Below are 16,730 nucleotides of genomic sequence, written 5' to 3' on the forward strand. Positions count from 1 at the left end.
TATAGATATATAGATAGATATTCGAGAAAGTTTAGGGGAGATCACTCCCGGTTTATTTATGCATGTGTTGATTTAGTCTGTTATGGCCTGTTCTAAGTCTAAAGATTATGTATTGTTGTTTTCGTGTCAAATTATAATAGCCATCATCTTTATTGTAGTGAGGGTGTGTGTCAGACCACATTTGCGTTTGTTTGTTTTTTTACTTTCTTGTATATACGAAGTATAGAGAAAGTATTGTAATCGTGCACAAAAATCACTTGAAATTTTAACAATTTTCACCGTATTACACCTCAGTCCTTCATCACATCCGAAGTATAGAGGACTTATTTTAATCGGGCAAAAATTATCAATCCAGATGTATCAAAATTAGGTTTTGTGCGTAATCCAGTCTGAAAAACTGGGATTTGCAACTCTGTCCGTATGTCTGTGTGTGTGTGTCTGTACGTGTGTAAACACGATAACTTGAGTACCGTTACAGCTAGGTTGATGAAATTTCATATATAAGTATTTTATCAAAATCGTAGATCCGTATAAACTTTTCAGCGATTTCTGATAACTGGAAGTGGAACTTTTTCTACTTTGGATTTTTCAAAAGCCTATAACTTGAGTACTATTTCAGATAGATAAATGAAATTTCACACGTAAGTAAAAGATCTAATTCTCTGCCTTCTTTCAAATTTTGAGTAATTTCCGCTGACCGAAAGTAGTAATTTTCGTTATTTCCGATTTCTCAAAAAAAAAAAAGCATGTGAATTTATAAAGTACTAATAATATCCCGCACTTATATGCACATTTTATTTGGCGTTCACTTGATGTGCAATTCTTTTACTTACGAGATTCTATTCTATTATAAAAAGTTTAAGTAATTAAAAATGGATTAAAAATATTTTCTATGTCACGAGTTGTCTCCCCCGTAATGTTATATTAGAATATTTGAGAAAGTTTAGGGGAGATCACTCCCGGTTTATTATGTATTAGGATAGAGCCTATACTAGACCCACATTAATACTAATAGTTTCGCTGTCTGTCTATCTATCTGACAAGAACGCTATAGAGAAAACACAAGGAAAATAAAAACATGCATAGTTAAACGACAACGAAGTATGACGTCACATTGGAGCATATGGTAGAAAATAGTATCAAGCCGGAGAGTGCACACAGTAATATGACGTCATTGATTCTCGAGTAAACATTGAATAAAAAGGCAATTTTGTCTAATCTAAGCGGTTTGCGTGAAGAGTTTCTTTCATACAATTCTACGGGTAGGAACGTCTGACCCCCCCTCCCCCCAAACTCAAAAGAAATTTCTTCATCGATACTCTATAATGAAATTACCGCCTAATTAATGTGTCTAATCTAAAAAGTGGTTTGCTTGCAGTTTCTTTCATGCAATTCTTCGGGTAGTGGCTAAGCGCGACACCCGTGTTTCTTTCCGACTTTTTCCTCCCCGGAGGGGGGAACTTTTTCTAATCTAAAAAGTGTTTAGCGTGCACAGTTTTTTTCATGTATCTCTTCCGGCAGGGGCGAAGCCCCGCTCGCCCAGGTTCTTCCTTTAGTTTGTATGATCTACAAATGCGACCAGTGTTTCTTTCAGACTTTTTCCTCCCCGGAGAGGGGTGGGGTACTTGAAATTTTCGGGGGCAGGGGTAGAATTTTCGGGGAGGGGGGCGACAATGAAAAAAGTATATAATTATTTTTTGATAAATGGGACGGTAGACATGTTTTGGTGTGTGTGTGGGGGGGGGGGTTGGTTTTAGTTTAGAGAAAATAGACAGCACAATCAACCTAGCGCCCGTTGTATCCTTCCTCAACGGGCCATTTTTCTCGTCTATTATAGTATCAAACCATTGGCTACGCACCAAACGGGAATTCCAAGAGAAATGTAAATGTGCACCACAAATTTGTACAGCAAAAAGTGGAGAAGCTGGAAATATTCCTTCTACAGATGCATGCTGGGGACCATTGTGGTGACGTCATTTATAGGCAGAAGGTGAAATTGTTTTGACACAAACAGCAACTTCAGGTAGGTTACTTACAGAGCATTGTAGTAGTAGGTCATAGACAGAGCCCCCCCCCCCCCGAAGAAAGTCTACCCCCTCCCTCCCGAACGGAATGAAATTTATATAAGTTATATAGAAAATATATACTTTTAACAGTGTCCGTAACAGTATGTCCCCCCCCCCCCCCGAAGGAAGTCTACCCCCCCCCCCCCCCCCGAAAATCTCAAGTGGTTGGAAAAACAAATTAAAATCTCATTTTAGGTGCAAATCGAAAGTTTGAGGAGGGGGGTGCAAATTTAAAATTGCAAGGTTGCTCCCGAGGGGGGCGCCATATTCAAAGTTTGTCCCCGGGCGCCGGAAGGGTCGCTACGCCTCTGGGTTAGGGTGAGGGTTAGGGTGAGGGCTAGGTTCGAGGATTACTAAAATAAAAACAATTCTTGTCCACATCAGGCGAGGTTAGGGTGAGGGTTAGGGTAATGGTTAGATTTAGGGTGAGGGTAGGGTGAGTATTAATTTTAGGGTTAGGGTAAGGGTTAGGGTTAGAGTAAGGGTGAGGGTTAGGGTTAGGGTAATGGTTAGAGTTAGGGTGAGGGTTAGGGTAAGGGTTAGATTTAGGGTTAGGGTGAGGGTGAGGGTTAGGGTGAGGGTTATGGTAATAGTTAGAGTTAGGGTTTGAGGGTTACTTAAATAAAAACAATTCTTGTCCACACCAGACCAGGAAAGATGGATGACGACGACGCTGCCGAGGAGGGTGACGAGTTCCCAACACTGGGGGAATATGAAGGTGGGTGGGTCGATAGGGGGGGGGGGTGGGTCGGTGGGTGGGTTGGTGGGTCGGTGGGTGGGTGGGTGGGTCGATAGGTGGGTGGGTGGGTGGGTCGATAGGTGGGTGGGTGGGTGGGTCGATAGGTGGGTGGGTGGGTGGGTCGATAGGTGGGTGGGTGGGTGGGTGGGTCGATAGGTGGGTGGGTAGGTCGGTGGGTGGGTGGGTGGGTAGGTCGGTGGGTGGGTGGGTGGGTGGGTGGGTGGGTCGATAGGGGGTTGGGTGGGTCGGTGGGTGGGTGGGTGGGTAGGTCGGTGGTTGAGTGGGTGGGTGGGTCGATAGGTGGGTGGGTAGGTCGGTGGGTGAGTGGGTGGGTGGGTGGGTCGATAGGTGGGTGGGTGGGTCGGTGGGTGGGTGGGTAAGTCGGTGGGTGGGTGGGTGGGTGGGTCGATAGGTGGGTGGGTGGGTCGGTGGGTGGTTGGGTAGGTCGGTGGGTGGGTGGGTGGGTGGATAGGTGGGTGGGTAGGTCGGTGGGTGGGTGGGTCGCTAGGTGGGTGGGTGGGTGGATAGGTGGGTGGGTAGGTCGGTGGGTGGGTGGGTCGCTAGGTGGGTGGGTGGGTGGATAGGTGGGTGGGTAGGTCGGTGGGTGGGTGGGTAGGTCGCTAGGTGGGTGGGTACATAGGTGGGTGGGTGGGTGAGTCGGTGGGTGGGTCGATAGGTGGGTGGGTCGATAGGTGGGTGGGTCGGTAGGTGGGTTATTTTAATTATTGGGGAGGGGTAGATTCATGTCAAAATATTTATTATTCCAGTTTAACGAGGGTTTGTAGCTTTTTTTTTCTTTCTGTAATTGGGTGGCGTCATTGAAGTTTAAATTCTTATCAGTCTTAAATGTCTTACCAAGGGGACCGTAATGAGAAGAACGAAAGGCACGGCAAGGGGAGAGCAATCTTGCCGAACCGAGATATATACGAGGGCAGCTACATGTACGGCAAGAGAGACGGTATGGGCGTGTACAAGTTCAAAAACAAAAACGCCAGGAATGCTCGCTACATAGGCAACTATTTCCAGGGCAAGAAGCAGGGCTTTGTGAGTGGCGTGTAGGGCTTTGTGAGTGGCGTGTAGGGCTTTGTGAGTGGCGTGTAGGGCTTTGTGAGTGGCGTGTAGGGCTTTGTGAGTGGCGTGTAGGGCTTTGTGAGTGGCGTGTAGGGCTTTGTGAGTGGCGTGTAGGGCTTTGTGAGTGGCGTGTAGGGCTTTGTGAGTGGCGTGTAGGGCTTTGTGAGTGGCGTGTAGGGCTTTGTGAGTGGCGTGTAGGGCTTTGTGAGTGGCGTGTAGGGCTTTGTGAGTGGCGTGTAGGGCTTTGTGAGTGGCGTGTAGGGCTTTGTGAGTGGCGTGTAGGGCTTTGTGAGTGGCGTGTAGGGCTTTGTGAGTGGCGTGTAGGGCTTTGTGAGTGGCGTGTAGGGCTTTGTGAGTGGCGTGTAGGGCTTTGTGAGTGGCGTGTAGGGCTTTGTGAGTGGCGTGTAGGGCTTTGTGAGTGGCGTGTAGGGCTTTGTGAGTGGCGTGTAGGGCTTTGTGAGTGGCGTGTAGGGCTTTGTGAGTGGCGTGTAGGGCTTTGTGAGTGGCGTGTAGGGCTTTGTGAGTGGCGTGTAGGGCTTTGTGAGTGGCGTGTAGGGCTTTGTGAGTGGCGTGTAGGGCTTTGTGAGTGGCGTGTAGGGCTTTGTGAGTGGCGTGTAGGGCTTTGTGAGTGGCGTGTAAGGCTTTGTGAGTCATTTACAGCAGTCAGTTGATGCCCCTGTTTTGTGTCCTGCCCTGTTGTGTGATATGCCCTGTTGTGTATGGTGCCCTGTTGTGTGATATGCCCTGTTGTGTGATTTGCCCTGTTGTGTGATATGCCCTGTTGTGTGATGCCCTGTTGTGTGTGGTGCCCTGTTGTGTGATGCCCTGTTGTGTGATGCCCTGTTGTGTATGGTGCCCTGTTGTGTGTGGTGCCCTGTTGTGTGTGGTGCCCTGTTGTGAGATGCCCTGTTGTGTATGGTGCCCTGTTGTGTGTGGTGCCCTGTTGTGTGATGCCCTGTTGTGTGATGCCCTGTTGTGTGATGCCCTGTTGTGTATGGTGCCCTGTTGTGTGATGCCCTGTTGTGTGTGGTGCCCTGTTGTGTGATGCCCTGTTGTGTGATGCCCTGTTGTGTATGGTGCCCTGTTGTGTGATGCCCTGTTGTGTGATGCCCTGTTTTGTGTGGTGCCCTGTTGTGTGTGGTGCCCTGTTGTGAGATGCCCTGTTGTGTATGGTGCCCTGTTGTGTGAGATGCCCTGTTGTGTGTGGTGCCCTGTTGTGTGAGATGCCCTGTTGTGTATGGTGCCCTGTTGTGTGTAGTGCCCTGTTGTGTGTGGTGCCCTGTTGTGAGATGCCCTGTTGTGAGATGCCCTGTTGTGTGATATGCCCTGTTGTGTATGGTGCCCTGTTGTGTGATGCCCTGTTGTGTATGGTGCCCTGTTGTGTGATGCCCTGTTGTGTATGGTGCCCTGTTGTGTGTGGTGCCCTGTTGTGTGATGCCCTGTTGTGTGATGCCCTGTTGTGTGATGCCCTGTTGTGTGGTGCCCTGTTGTGTGATGCCCTGTTGTGTGTGGTGCCCTGTTGTGTGTGGTGCCCTGTTGTGAGATGCCCTGTTGTGTGATATGCCCTGTTGTGTGATGCCCTGTTGTGTGAGATGCCCTGTTGTGTGTGGTGCCCTGTTGTGTGAGATGCCCTGTTGTGTATGCTGCCCTGTTGTGTGAGATGCCCTGTTGTGTGATGCCCTGTTGTGTGATGCCCTGTTGTGTATGGTGCCCTGTTGTGTGATATGCCCTGTTGTGTGATGCCCTGTTGTGTGATGCCCTGTTGTGTGTGGTGCCCTGTTGTGATATGCCCTGTTGTGTGAGATGCCCTGTTGTGTGGTGCCCTGTTGTGTGATGCCCTGTTGTGTATGGTGCCCTGTTGTGTGATATGCCCTGTTGTGTGATGCCCTGTTGTGTGATGCCCTGTTGTGTATGGTGCCCTGTTGTGTGATGCCTTGTTGTGTGATGCCCTGTTTTGTATGGTGCCCTGTTGTGTGAGATGCCCCATGATTTGACCACCCAGGGAAAGTTTGTCTACCCCGATGGCTCGCGGTACGAGGGCAACTGGGTGGACGACCTGAAGGAAGGGCCGGGCAAATATTTTTATGTCAACGGCGACACTTACTCGGGCGATTGGAGCAAGGGACTGAGGCATGGCAAGGGCACATACACATATGCCAACGGTACAAAATATGTGTGAGTATCAGAAGGTTAATGTGTCCGTGGGTTAATGTGTCCGTGGGTTAATGTGTCCGTGGGTTAATGTGTCCGTGGGTTAATGTGTCCGTGGGTTAATGTGTCCGTGGCTAAAGTGTCCGTGGGTTAATGTGTCAGTGGGTTAATGTGTCCGTGGGTTAATGTGTAAGTGGGTTAATGTGTGAGTGGGTTAATGTTTCCGTGGGTTAATTTGTCCGTGGGTTAATGTATCCGTGGGTTAATGTGTCCGTGGGTTAATGTGTCCGTGGGTTAATGTGTCCGTGGGTTAATGTGTCCGTGGGTTAATGTGTCCGTGGGTTAATGTGTCCGTGGCTAAAGTGTCCGTGGGTTAATGTGTCCGTGGGTTAATGTGTCCGTGGGTTAATGTGTCCGTGGCTAAAGTGTCCGTGGGTTAATGTGTCAGTGGGTTAATGTGTCCGTGGGTTAATGTGTCCATGGGTTAATGTGTCCGTGGGTTAATGTGTCCGTGGGTTAATGTGTCCGTGGGTTAATGTGTCCGTGGGTTAATGTGTCCGTGGCTAAAGTGTCCGTGGGTTAATGTGTCAGTGGGTTAATGTGTCCGTGGGTTAATGTGTCCATGGGTTAATGTGTCCGTGGGTTAATGTGTCCGTGGGTTAATGTGTCCGTGGGTTAATGTGTCCGTGGGTTAATGTGTCCGTGGGTTAATGTGTCCGTGGGTTAATGTGTCCGTGGGTTAATGTGTCCGTGGCATTGTGCTTTAACGGGAGCTTATTTTGATTTTTCTTAAACTGACAATTTTAATGATATTTAAAAGCTAATCCCCAACCTCCCTTAACCCTAATACCTAACCTAAACTTTAATCCTTAACCATAATCCTTAACCCTAATCTGGATCCTAATTCCTAACCTGAACCCTAATCCCTAACTTTAACCCTACAAACTTCAATCTTTATTCACAGTGGCTCCTGGTGGAAAGGGAAGTGGGAAGGTTTTGGCGAGTTTCATTACTGCAACTACAAGTACTGTGGCAGGTTCAGGGACAACAAGGTAGGTTCATTGTATGCCCTGGCCGTCATTTGTAGCCTACCTCAATAGCCGGCACATGTACCTAACTAGCCGACACTTGTACCTTTCAAGCCGGCACTTGAACCTTACCAGCCGGCACTTGAACTTTACCAGCCGGCACTTGCACCTTACTAGCCGGCACTTGTACCTTACCAGCCGGCACTTGTAATTTACCAGCCGGCACTTGTACCTTACCAGCCGGCACTTGCACCCTACTAGCCGGCACATGTACTTTACCAGCCGGCACTTGCACCTTATTAGCCGGCACTTGTACCTCACCAGCCGGCACTTGAACCTTACTAGCCGGCACATGTACCTTACCAGCCGGCACTTGTACCTTACTAGCCGGCACTTGAACCTTACCAGCCGGCACTTGTACCTTACTAGCCGGCACTTGAACCTTACCAGCCGGCACTTTCATCTTACTAGCCGGCACATGTACCTTACTAGCCGGCACTTGAACCTTACCAGCCGGCACTTTCATCTTACTAGCCGGCACATGTTCCTTACTAGCCGGCACATGTTCCTTACTAGCCGGCACTTGTACCTTACTAGCCGGCACATGTACCTTACCAGCCGGCACTTGAACCTTACCAGCCGGCACATGTACCTTACTAGCCGGCACATGTACCTTACCAGCCGGCACTTGAACCTTACCAGCCGGCACATGTACCTTACTAGCCGGCACTTGTACCTTACCAGCCGGCACTTGAACCTTACTAGCCGGCACATGTACCTCACAACCCCTGCCACACGTGCTGTTTCTCTCGCCAGATGTTCGGCTACGGCAAGTTCGTGTTTGACGTGGCCTGCGAGCTGCATGGTCAGTACGTGCTGGACAACAAGGACGAGCTCTCCGGACTGATGGACCTGGCCCAAGAGGCCGCCCTCGTTATACTCGACGAGCAGGACAGAGCGCCTGGAGAAGACGAGTTCATGGATGACATGGCGGAGCAAACCTTAAGGATGCCACCCTCACCGCCACCAATAGGTTGGTCACTGGTCAAACTTTGACTTGGGTCAAACATTGGCTTGACTTGGGTCAAACATTGACTTGACTTGGGTCAAACATTGACTTGGGCCAAACATTGCCTTGGGTCAAACATTGACTTGACTTGGGTCAAACATTGACTTGACTTGGGTCAAACATTGACTTGGGTCAAACATTGACTTGGGTCAAACATTGACTTGACTTGGGTCATACATTGACTTGGGTCAAACATTGACTTGGGTCAAACATTGACTTGACTTGGGTCAAACATTGACTTGACCTGGGTCAAACATTGACTTGGGTCAAACATTGACTTGGGTCAAACATTCACTTGACTTGGGTCAAACATTGACTTGACTTGGGTCAAACATTGACTTGACTTGGGTCAAACATTGACTTGGGTCAAACATTGACTTGACTTGGGTCAAACATTGGCTTGACTTGGGTCAAACATTGACTGGGGTCAAACATTGACTTGACTTGGGTCAAACATTGACTTGACTTGGGTCAAACATTGGCTTGACTTGGGTCAAACATTGACTGGGGTCAAACATTGACTTGACTTGGGTCAAACATTGACTTGACTTGGGTCAAACATTGACTTGACTTGGGTCAAACATTGACTTGACTTGGGTCAAACATTGACTTGACTTGGGTCAAACATTGACTTGACTTGGGTCAAACATTGACTTGACTTGGGTCAAACATTGACTTGTCTTGGGTCAAACATTGACTTGACTTGGGTCAAACATTGACTTGACTTGGGTCAAACATTGACTTGTCTTGGGTCAAACATTGACTAGACTTGGGTGAAACATTGACTTAAGTCAACCATTGACTTGACTTGGGTCAAGAAGTTTGACCTACGGTTAAATTGTTTACCTCTGTCAGGACCGACCCACTTTGAGGCCGGGTCATTGACCGGGTTACACGTGATGACCCCAGAAGAGGAAGAGGAAGCAAGGCTGGTTGATGAGCTCAACGCCCTTCGTGCTACAGTAGAGGCTCAGGTTAGTTAGGCTCAGGTTAGTTAGGCTCAGGTTAGTTAGGCTCAGGTTAGTTAGGCTCAGGTTAGTTAGGCTCAGGTTAGTTAGGCTCAGGTTAGTTAGGCTCAGGTTAGTTAGGTTAGGCTCAGGTTAGTTAGGTTAGGCTCAGGTTAGTTAGGCTCAGGTTAGTTAGTTAGGCTCAGGTTAGTTAGGTTAGGCTCAGGTTAGTTAGGTTAGGCTCAGGTTAGTTAGGTTAGGCTCAGGTTAGTTAGGTTAGGCTCAGGTTAGTAAGGTTAGGCTCAGGTTAGTTAGGTTAGGCTCAGGTTAGTTAGGTTAGGCTCAGGTTAGTTAGGTTAGGCTCAGGTTAGTTAGGTTAGGCTCAGGTTAGTTAGGTTAGGCTCAGGTTAGTTAGGTTAGGCTCAGGTTAGTTAGGTTAGGCTCAGGTTAGTTAGGTAAGGCTCAGGTTAGTTAGGTTAGGCTCAGGTTAGTTAGGTTAGGCTCAGGTTAGTTAGGTTAGGCTCAGGTTAGTTAGGTTAGGCTCAGGTTAGTTAGGCTCAGGTTAGTTAGGTTAGGGTCAGGTTAGTTAGGCTCAGGTTAGTTAGGCTCAGGTTAGTTAGGTTAGGCTCAGGTTAGTTAGGTTAGGCTCAGGTTAGTTAGGCTCAGGTTAGTTAGGCTCAGGTTAGTTAGGTTAGGCTCAGGTTAGTTAGGTTAGGCTCAGGTTAGTTAGGTTAGGCTCAGGTTAGTTAGGTTAGGCTCAGGTTAGTTAGGCTCAGGTTAGTTAGGTTAGGCTCAGGTTAGTTAGGTTAGGCTCAGGTTAGTTAAGTTAGGCTCAGGTTTGTTAGGTTAGGCTCATGTTAGTTAGGTTAAGTTAAGTTAAGTTAAGTTAAGTTAAGTTAAGTTAGGTTAGGTTAGGTTAGGTTAGGTTAGGTTAGGTTAGGTTAGGTTAGGTTAGGTTAGGTTAGGTTAGGTTAGGTTAGGTTAGGTTAGGTTAGGTTAGGTTAGGTTAGGTTAGGATTGGTTAGGTTAGGTTAGGGTTAGGTTAGGGTTAGGGTTAGGTTAGGGTTAGGTTCGTTAGGTTAGGCTCAGTTGGTTATGTTAGGGTTAGTCTTAGTCTAGAAACTAATATTTTGATCAACGATGATAGATATGTATCTATTTATATGCATAGATATATTTAGCAAAGTGGGACTGTGCAGGAACTTCCGTTCAAAGATTTGAAAAGTGTCTATAAATAAAAGCTAAATATAGATCACCATTGACCGAAATAAGCACCAAGCGTATTGTGCTTATCCTTAAAAGAATAAGGCACTATCGTGTTAAATAAACTGAAGTTTGTACTTGCAAACACACAAAAACTCGACTAAATGACGTCATGCTAAACTGACGTGCCCGCGGTGACTGAATGACGTCATGCTGTACTGACGTGCCCGCGGTGACTGAATGACGTCATGCTGTACTGACGAGCCCGCGGTGACTGAATGACGTCATGCTGTACTGACGTGCCCGCGGTGACTGAATGACGTCATACTGTACTGACGTGCCCGCGGTGACTGAATGACGTCATGCTGTACTGACGTGCCCGCGGTGACTGAATGACGTCATACTGTACTGACGTGCCCGCGGTGACTGAATGACGCCATACTGTTCTGACGTGTCCGCAGATCGCTGCCAGGAAGGAAGCAGAGATACGACGTCAGCAGGCCGAGGCTGCCAAGTGGGCCAGAGAAGAGGCCGAGAGGGTGACGCTTGAGATCCTGGCAGAGGGTGCCGATGTGAACGAGGACGTGGTGCCAGCCATCACGGCGCCCACCGAGCCCGAGGAGGAGACGGTGGCGGACATGGAGAGGCAGGAGTCTACCATAGAGGCAACGGAGGAGGCGCCAGCAGAGGAACAGAACCCAGACTAGTGGGTTTCTTGAGGAGTAGTGGATTCTTTTAAGGATTAATGGGTTCCATGTTAGGTTTCTTGAGGATTAGTGGGTTCCACCAGGATTATTGGGTTCCATGGGGGGTTCCTTGAGGATTAGTGGGTTCCACCATTAGTGGGTTCCTAGAGGATTAGTGAGTTCCATGGGGGGGGGGGGGGTCCTTGAGGATTGGTGGGTTCCACCAGGATTAGTGGGTTCCATGTTTAGCTGGGGAGTAGAGGGTTACCTGGGGGACAAGTGCATGATGGATCGTTGGGGAGGAGTACCGGTCGTGGTTAGGGTTAGTGTGGTCGACATGTCTACGTTACTAAATTTGACTGAATTTTTTCAAGAGTAAAAAAATACGAAATTATTCAAATGTATTTATTCCAATATGGTTTCTTTTGTTTGAAGATTTTTGAATGGAAGTTGTTTTTTTTTTTAAATGGGAGTGATCTCCCCTAAACTTTCTCGTATATTTTTATATAACAGTAAGGGGATAACACCTCCAATTTTAAAATGCCAAATAGCATTCTGTTGGGGCGCCTGAGGACGCTGTGACGATTTAGTGAAGGACTATAGTAACCCTTCTTATCCATAGTCTATCGCACTGTTTAAAGCGAACGTATGCACCATAGCGCTCACAAGATAGCTCAGGGCAACAAATCGAACCATGCCGGTGCGCCGGCGGACGTGCCTGATTCAATTTAGTGAACGACTATAATACCCCAAGCTTTTCCGCAAACCGAAAGATAGAAGTAAACATAGAGGACATTTAGGAGCGGCTACTCAACTGTTATTGATTAAAAATAATAATAAGTAAACAGTAAATTCAGTGAATAAAATAAACAAAAGGCTGTATTTAAAATATCCGAGTTTTACTTACCACAGTGCACTGTATCAATCAATGCTAATTTATATAATTATTTTTTTTCCAACACCAAAACAAACTAATAAAAAGTATTTTTTCCCTGATGTAATGTTTTTTTTTTAAAAGAGAATTGTTTTTCCGTGATCTTTCAAGGAAAGTAATTGGCAATAAAGGAACAAAAGGAAGTCATTTCAGACGCAATTTAAGTTTTTGTTAATAGTGATACATTTTTCTTGTGTACATTCTAAATGACGTTAATTAAATTGATAAGATTGGAAACCTGTTTTACAAAACTATCGATGTTTATTTTTTAATCATATAGTTATATAATAAACACTTTAAAAGTATTACACAATGGCGATGAAGTCAAGTTTTTTACTCTATGCATGACTGCCCGCTGTCAGCCCGCCAATACAGAGTCCGTTCCAGCTTTATATATTAGATAATATAACATCCCTTATCACCGCAATACCTTGACTATACTAATTTTAAAAAGTGTTAGCTAAAATACTATTATATCTCTAGAAATTATTTGTTTGAATATTTCTAGCCTTGGTAAAAGCGGTAGTCATTTTATACGTATTACACAAACATAAAATATTCAAATTCAGTTGAAAAAATATGCTTTCTGGCAACAACCAAGTGGAACAATTTGGAAATTTTCATGCCTATCGTTTTTATTAAACGCAAGCTGTGTAGGCCAGGGGTCGGCAACCTGCGGCTCGCGAGCCGCATGCGGCTCTTTTTGGTGTCACGATGCGGCTCTCCAGCTCCTTGCACAAATATTAATAGTTATATTATTTAATTTTCAAAACTCATAACAAAAATTATACTGTAAGGATACACACGTTTAAACAGGATAAAAACACTCAGCCTTGTGACAACAATTCCATGCTTGTCACTGCCCAAGTGCTGGCTTTTTCGAATGTCGTTAATTGGAGAATGTTAATTTAGAATGCATTTTCCTATCCGTCAGTGATCATTAATTTGACGTGAGTGACGTAGTTATTATTAGCTTCCTACTGTTGAGCCGGGTACAGGACGGTGGGGTACGAGTTTACCCTGTGTTCAGTGGGGTGGAAGATAAGCCTGGTGAGAACTGAATGACAAAAGTGACTGATACACGGTAATCAAACCGATACCCAAGCCAGTTAGTCGGAGTTTGCCGTGTTGGGCCTGCCTGGCTATGGGAGACAGCGTAAAAAGGTTATCCGTAAAAAAAAAGTTGTTTTTTTTTTAAATTAACAGCTTCTAAAGTGGATTGGGATAGTCCTATATTTTTATTTTTTGATTACTAATATCATTATTCTGGCAAAACAAGTGTATGTTTCAAATTTGTTTACCCAATCCTAACCAAATAATAAAATTGTAACTTTTGGCTCTTTCGTTTCAAAAGGTTGCCGACCCCTGGTGTAGGCCTATAGAATAGAACGGAAAATATAAATAAGGGAAACTTTGCTCACCTTTTTAGTTTCTCGAATACGAAATATAGAGGAAGTATTGTAATCTGCAAAAAAAAAAAAAAAAAAAAAAAAAAAAAAAAAAAAAAAAAAGAGATTTTCATAAATCTCGACGTTTTACGCGTCCCTGAGTAGGAATAACTTAGTTTTGCAATTTTTCAGCCATTTCCGATAATCGGAAGTGGAACTTATTCTACTTTTAGTTTTTCAAAAGTATATATATATATATATATATATATATATATATATATATATATATATATATATATATATATATATATATATATATAGTCACACTCATAATGGATGAAGATCTGTGTGTGTAAATGTATTTTCTTATTTACGCATTTTTCCGTTTGCGCAATTTTCTGTCGCGCAATTTTTTGCGCTTTTTTTTTCGTTTCTTTTTTTCCGTTGCTCTTCTTTCTCTCCACCCAGGGACTTGCGTTACTTCACTGGAAACGTATAGGAATTGATCCAAATACAAGGCAACTTATACCAGAAATAAACTTTAAGGCCAAACCAAAAATAATGAAATCTTGTTAAAAAGAATAACATACAACAATAAGTAATACAACATAAAAACACAATAAATAATTGAGTCGCTTTATTTAAACTATTTTAGTCCTTATATATTTAATATAAATCTTTGCTTTTTAGCTTTACAGATCATCTAACTCGAGAATACAAGGAATTCTGTACCTAACTGAAGCGTAGGCCTACTCAAATTATTTTAAAGCTGTGGATAAATTAGACTTCGAGGCTTTTTAGCCAGCCGTAGATTCTAAATCTAGCTCTATCTAGATTCTTTATCTAGGCCAATATTGAGTTTCTAAACTAGGCCTATTTCAGGCCTAAATCTATCTATCTCTCTCTCTATATATATATATAGCAGTGTGTGTGTGTATGTGTTGTCTTTTGTGCATTACTACACCGTTCATCACGTCGCCATGTAACTTTGGGAAGTTGTTGAAAATACTCACGTGGAGGTTCCTGCGAAAAATTCAATTTCAAAGTGGCAGGAATCTCACCCCCGTAGGGCGCGATTCGATTCTTCTATCCAAATGGTATATATTATATCCATATGGTATATATTATATCCATATGGTATATATTATATCCACAAGACACGCGATTGGTTCTAATTTATTATCATTAGTTTGATTTTAGTTTTATTATTCAAATGAGGTTCAAGCTCAGAAAATATTCTAGAAACAAATCTATGTTTTAAAAAGATAAAAACTTGTGACTTCTTTTTAGCTGCCAAGTAGAAACTCCTAAGGGTGTTTAACTGTTTAAAACACAAAACACACATTGCAAGGCAAGTAAAAAACAAACATATTTGTATTTTTTACAGCATTCAAATTTATTTATTTTACAAGCTGAACAAAATCCCAGGAATCACTAGCTACTTAGTGCTGACAACCTTTTTTTTTTTTTTGGTGGTTCTTTAGTTCCTAGCTTGGCCATGACCTTATCATTGCCAAGGCCATCAGAATATTCACTTAATGTTGCCTGCCTAAAGGTCAGAGGTCGCTTCCTGTGGGAGAAACATTTGGAGTTAGCAGAGGGTGGTTGTAAAACTAACATTTGGAGTTAGCAGAGGGTGGTTGTAAAACTAACATTTGGAGTTAGCAGAGGGTGGTTGTAAAACTAACATTTGGAGTTAGCAGAGGGTGGTTGTAAAACTAACATTTGGAGTTAGCAGAGGGTGGTTGTAAAACTAACATTTGGAGTTAGCAGAGGGTGGTTGTAAAACTAACATTTGGAGTTAGCAGAGGGTGGTTGTAAAACTAACATTTGGAGTTAGCAGAGGGTGGTTGTAAAACTAACATTTGGAGTTAGCAGAGGGTGGTTGTAAAACTAACATTTAGAGTTAGCAGAGGGTGGTTGTAAAACTAACATTTGGAGTTAGCAGAGGGTGGTTGTAAAACTAACATTTGGAGTTAGCAGAGGGTGGTTGTAAAACTAACATTTGGAGTTAGCAGAGGGTGGTTGTAAAACTAACATTTGGAGTTAGCAGAGGGTGGTTGTAAAACTAACATTTGGAGTTAGCAGAGGGTGGTTGTAAAACTAACATTTGGAGTTAGCAGAGGGGGGTTGTAAAACTAAAAGAATGGCCTGGGTTTGACATTGCTAACTTACCCTCTTTTGGCCAGTTGTAAAACTAACAGAATGGCCTGGGTTTGACATTGCTAACTTACCCTCTTTTGGCCAGTTGTAAAACTAACAGAATGGCCTGGGTTTGACGGTGCTAACTTACCCTTTTTTTGGCCAGTTGTAAAACAGAATGGCCAAGGTTTGACGGTGCTAACTTACCCTCTTTTGGCCAGTTGTAAAACTAACAGAATGGCCTGGGTTTGATGGTGTTAACTTACCCTCTTTTGGCCAGTTGTAAAACTAACAGAATGGCCTGGGTTTGACGGTGCTAACTTACCCTCTTTTGGCCAGTTGTAAAACTAACAGAATGGCCTGGGTTTGACGGTGCTAACTTACCCTCTTTTGGCCAGTTGTAAAACAGAATGGCCAAGGTTTGACGGTGCTAACTTACCCTCTTTTGGCCAGTTGTAAAACTAACAGAATGGCCTGGGTTTGATGGTGCTAACTTACCCTCTTTTGGCCAGTTGTAAAACGAACAGAATGGCCTGGGTTTGACGGTGCTAACTTACCCTCTTTTGGCCAGTTGTAAAACAGAATGGCCTGGGTTTGATGGTGCTAACTTACCCTCTTTTGGCCAGTTGTAAAACTAACAGAATGGCCTGGGTTTGACGGTGCTAACTTACCCTCTTTTGGCCAGTTGTAAAACTAACAGAATGGCCTGGGTTTGACGGTGCTAACTTACCCTCTTTTGGCCAGTTGTAAAACTAACAGAATGGCCTGGGTTTGACGGTGCTAACTTACCCTCTTTTGGCCAGTTGTAAAACAGAATGGCCAGGGTTTGACGGTGCTAACTTACCCTCTTTTGGCCAATTTGTGATCCGCTCCAGACCTGGCTGCAACACTATGAACTGATGTTGGTGCTTCTCTTAGGGCAAAACTCTTGGCTACATGGCCAAGGTGAAGGTCATTGACTTTAAAAATGTCCTTGAGTTCCCTGCCAAGTGTGGCATAAGCTTTGACAAATGACTGGAACCCTGAAACAAAGTCTATCACATGATACAATTATACAACAACTCAATCTTCCAACAATCATAACCCAATCCACCAACAATCATAACCCAATCCACCAACAATCATAACCCAATCCACCAACAATCATAACCCAATCCACCAACAATCATAACCCAATCCACCAACAATCATAACCCAATCCACCAACAATCATAACCCAATCCACCAACAATTATAACCCAATCCACCAACAATCATAACCCAATCCACCAACAATCATAACCCAATCCACCAACAATCATAACCC

General features: G+C 44.5%; 2 protein-coding genes across 2 annotated transcripts in view; one reads left to right on the forward strand and one right to left on the reverse strand.

Moving 5' to 3' along the window:
• The first annotated feature begins 1,929 nt into the window (after window positions 1–1,929).
• On the forward strand, window positions 1,930–11,149 carry LOC131928940 (radial spoke head 1 homolog). Its single transcript, XM_059285114.1, has 8 exons — window positions 1,930–2,023; window positions 2,714–2,784; window positions 3,665–3,849; window positions 5,879–6,051; window positions 6,992–7,079; window positions 7,872–8,088; window positions 8,980–9,098; window positions 10,736–11,149. Exons 2-8 carry the CDS (start codon window positions 2,724–2,726, stop codon window positions 10,979–10,981), a joined length of 1,089 nt encoding a protein of 362 aa, XP_059141097.1. The 5' UTR covers window positions 1,930–2,023; window positions 2,714–2,723; the 3' UTR covers window positions 10,982–11,149.
• Window positions 11,150–14,665: 3,516 nt separating this feature from the next.
• LOC131928942 (putative ATP-dependent RNA helicase DDX31) overlaps window positions 14,666–16,730 on the reverse strand; it is a 57,078-nt gene continuing 55,013 nt past the window's right edge. Inside the window, exons 16-17 of the mRNA XM_059285116.1 lie at window positions 16,269–16,446; window positions 14,666–14,852 (exon numbers count right to left, since the gene is read on the reverse strand). Coding sequence (XP_059141099.1) covers window positions 14,717–14,852; window positions 16,269–16,446 — 314 coding nt within the window. The 3' untranslated portion in view covers window positions 14,666–14,716. The remainder of the gene's footprint in view (window positions 14,853–16,268; window positions 16,447–16,730) is intronic.

This window comes from Physella acuta, unplaced genomic scaffold (assembly GCF_028476545.2).
Source record: "Physella acuta isolate Inbredline_101_S28 unplaced genomic scaffold, ASM2847654v3 ptg001574l, whole genome shotgun sequence".
NCBI classification, from domain to species: domain Eukaryota; kingdom Metazoa; phylum Mollusca; class Gastropoda; family Physidae; genus Physella; species Physella acuta.

Bases quoted from the DNA above. Each gene is read 5' to 3' on its own strand.
- LOC131928940 (XM_059285114.1), top strand. From the start codon at position 2,724: ATGGATGACGACGACGCTGCCGAGGAGGGTGACGAGTTCCCAACACTG. The intron at 2,785-3,664 runs GTGGGTGGGTCG...TGTCTTACCAAG, and splicing joins AACACTGGGGGAATATGAAG to GGGACCGTAATGAGAAGAAC. The intron at 7,080-7,871 runs GTAGGTTCATTG...TTCTCTCGCCAG, and splicing joins GCAGGTTCAGGGACAACAAG to ATGTTCGGCTACGGCAAGTT.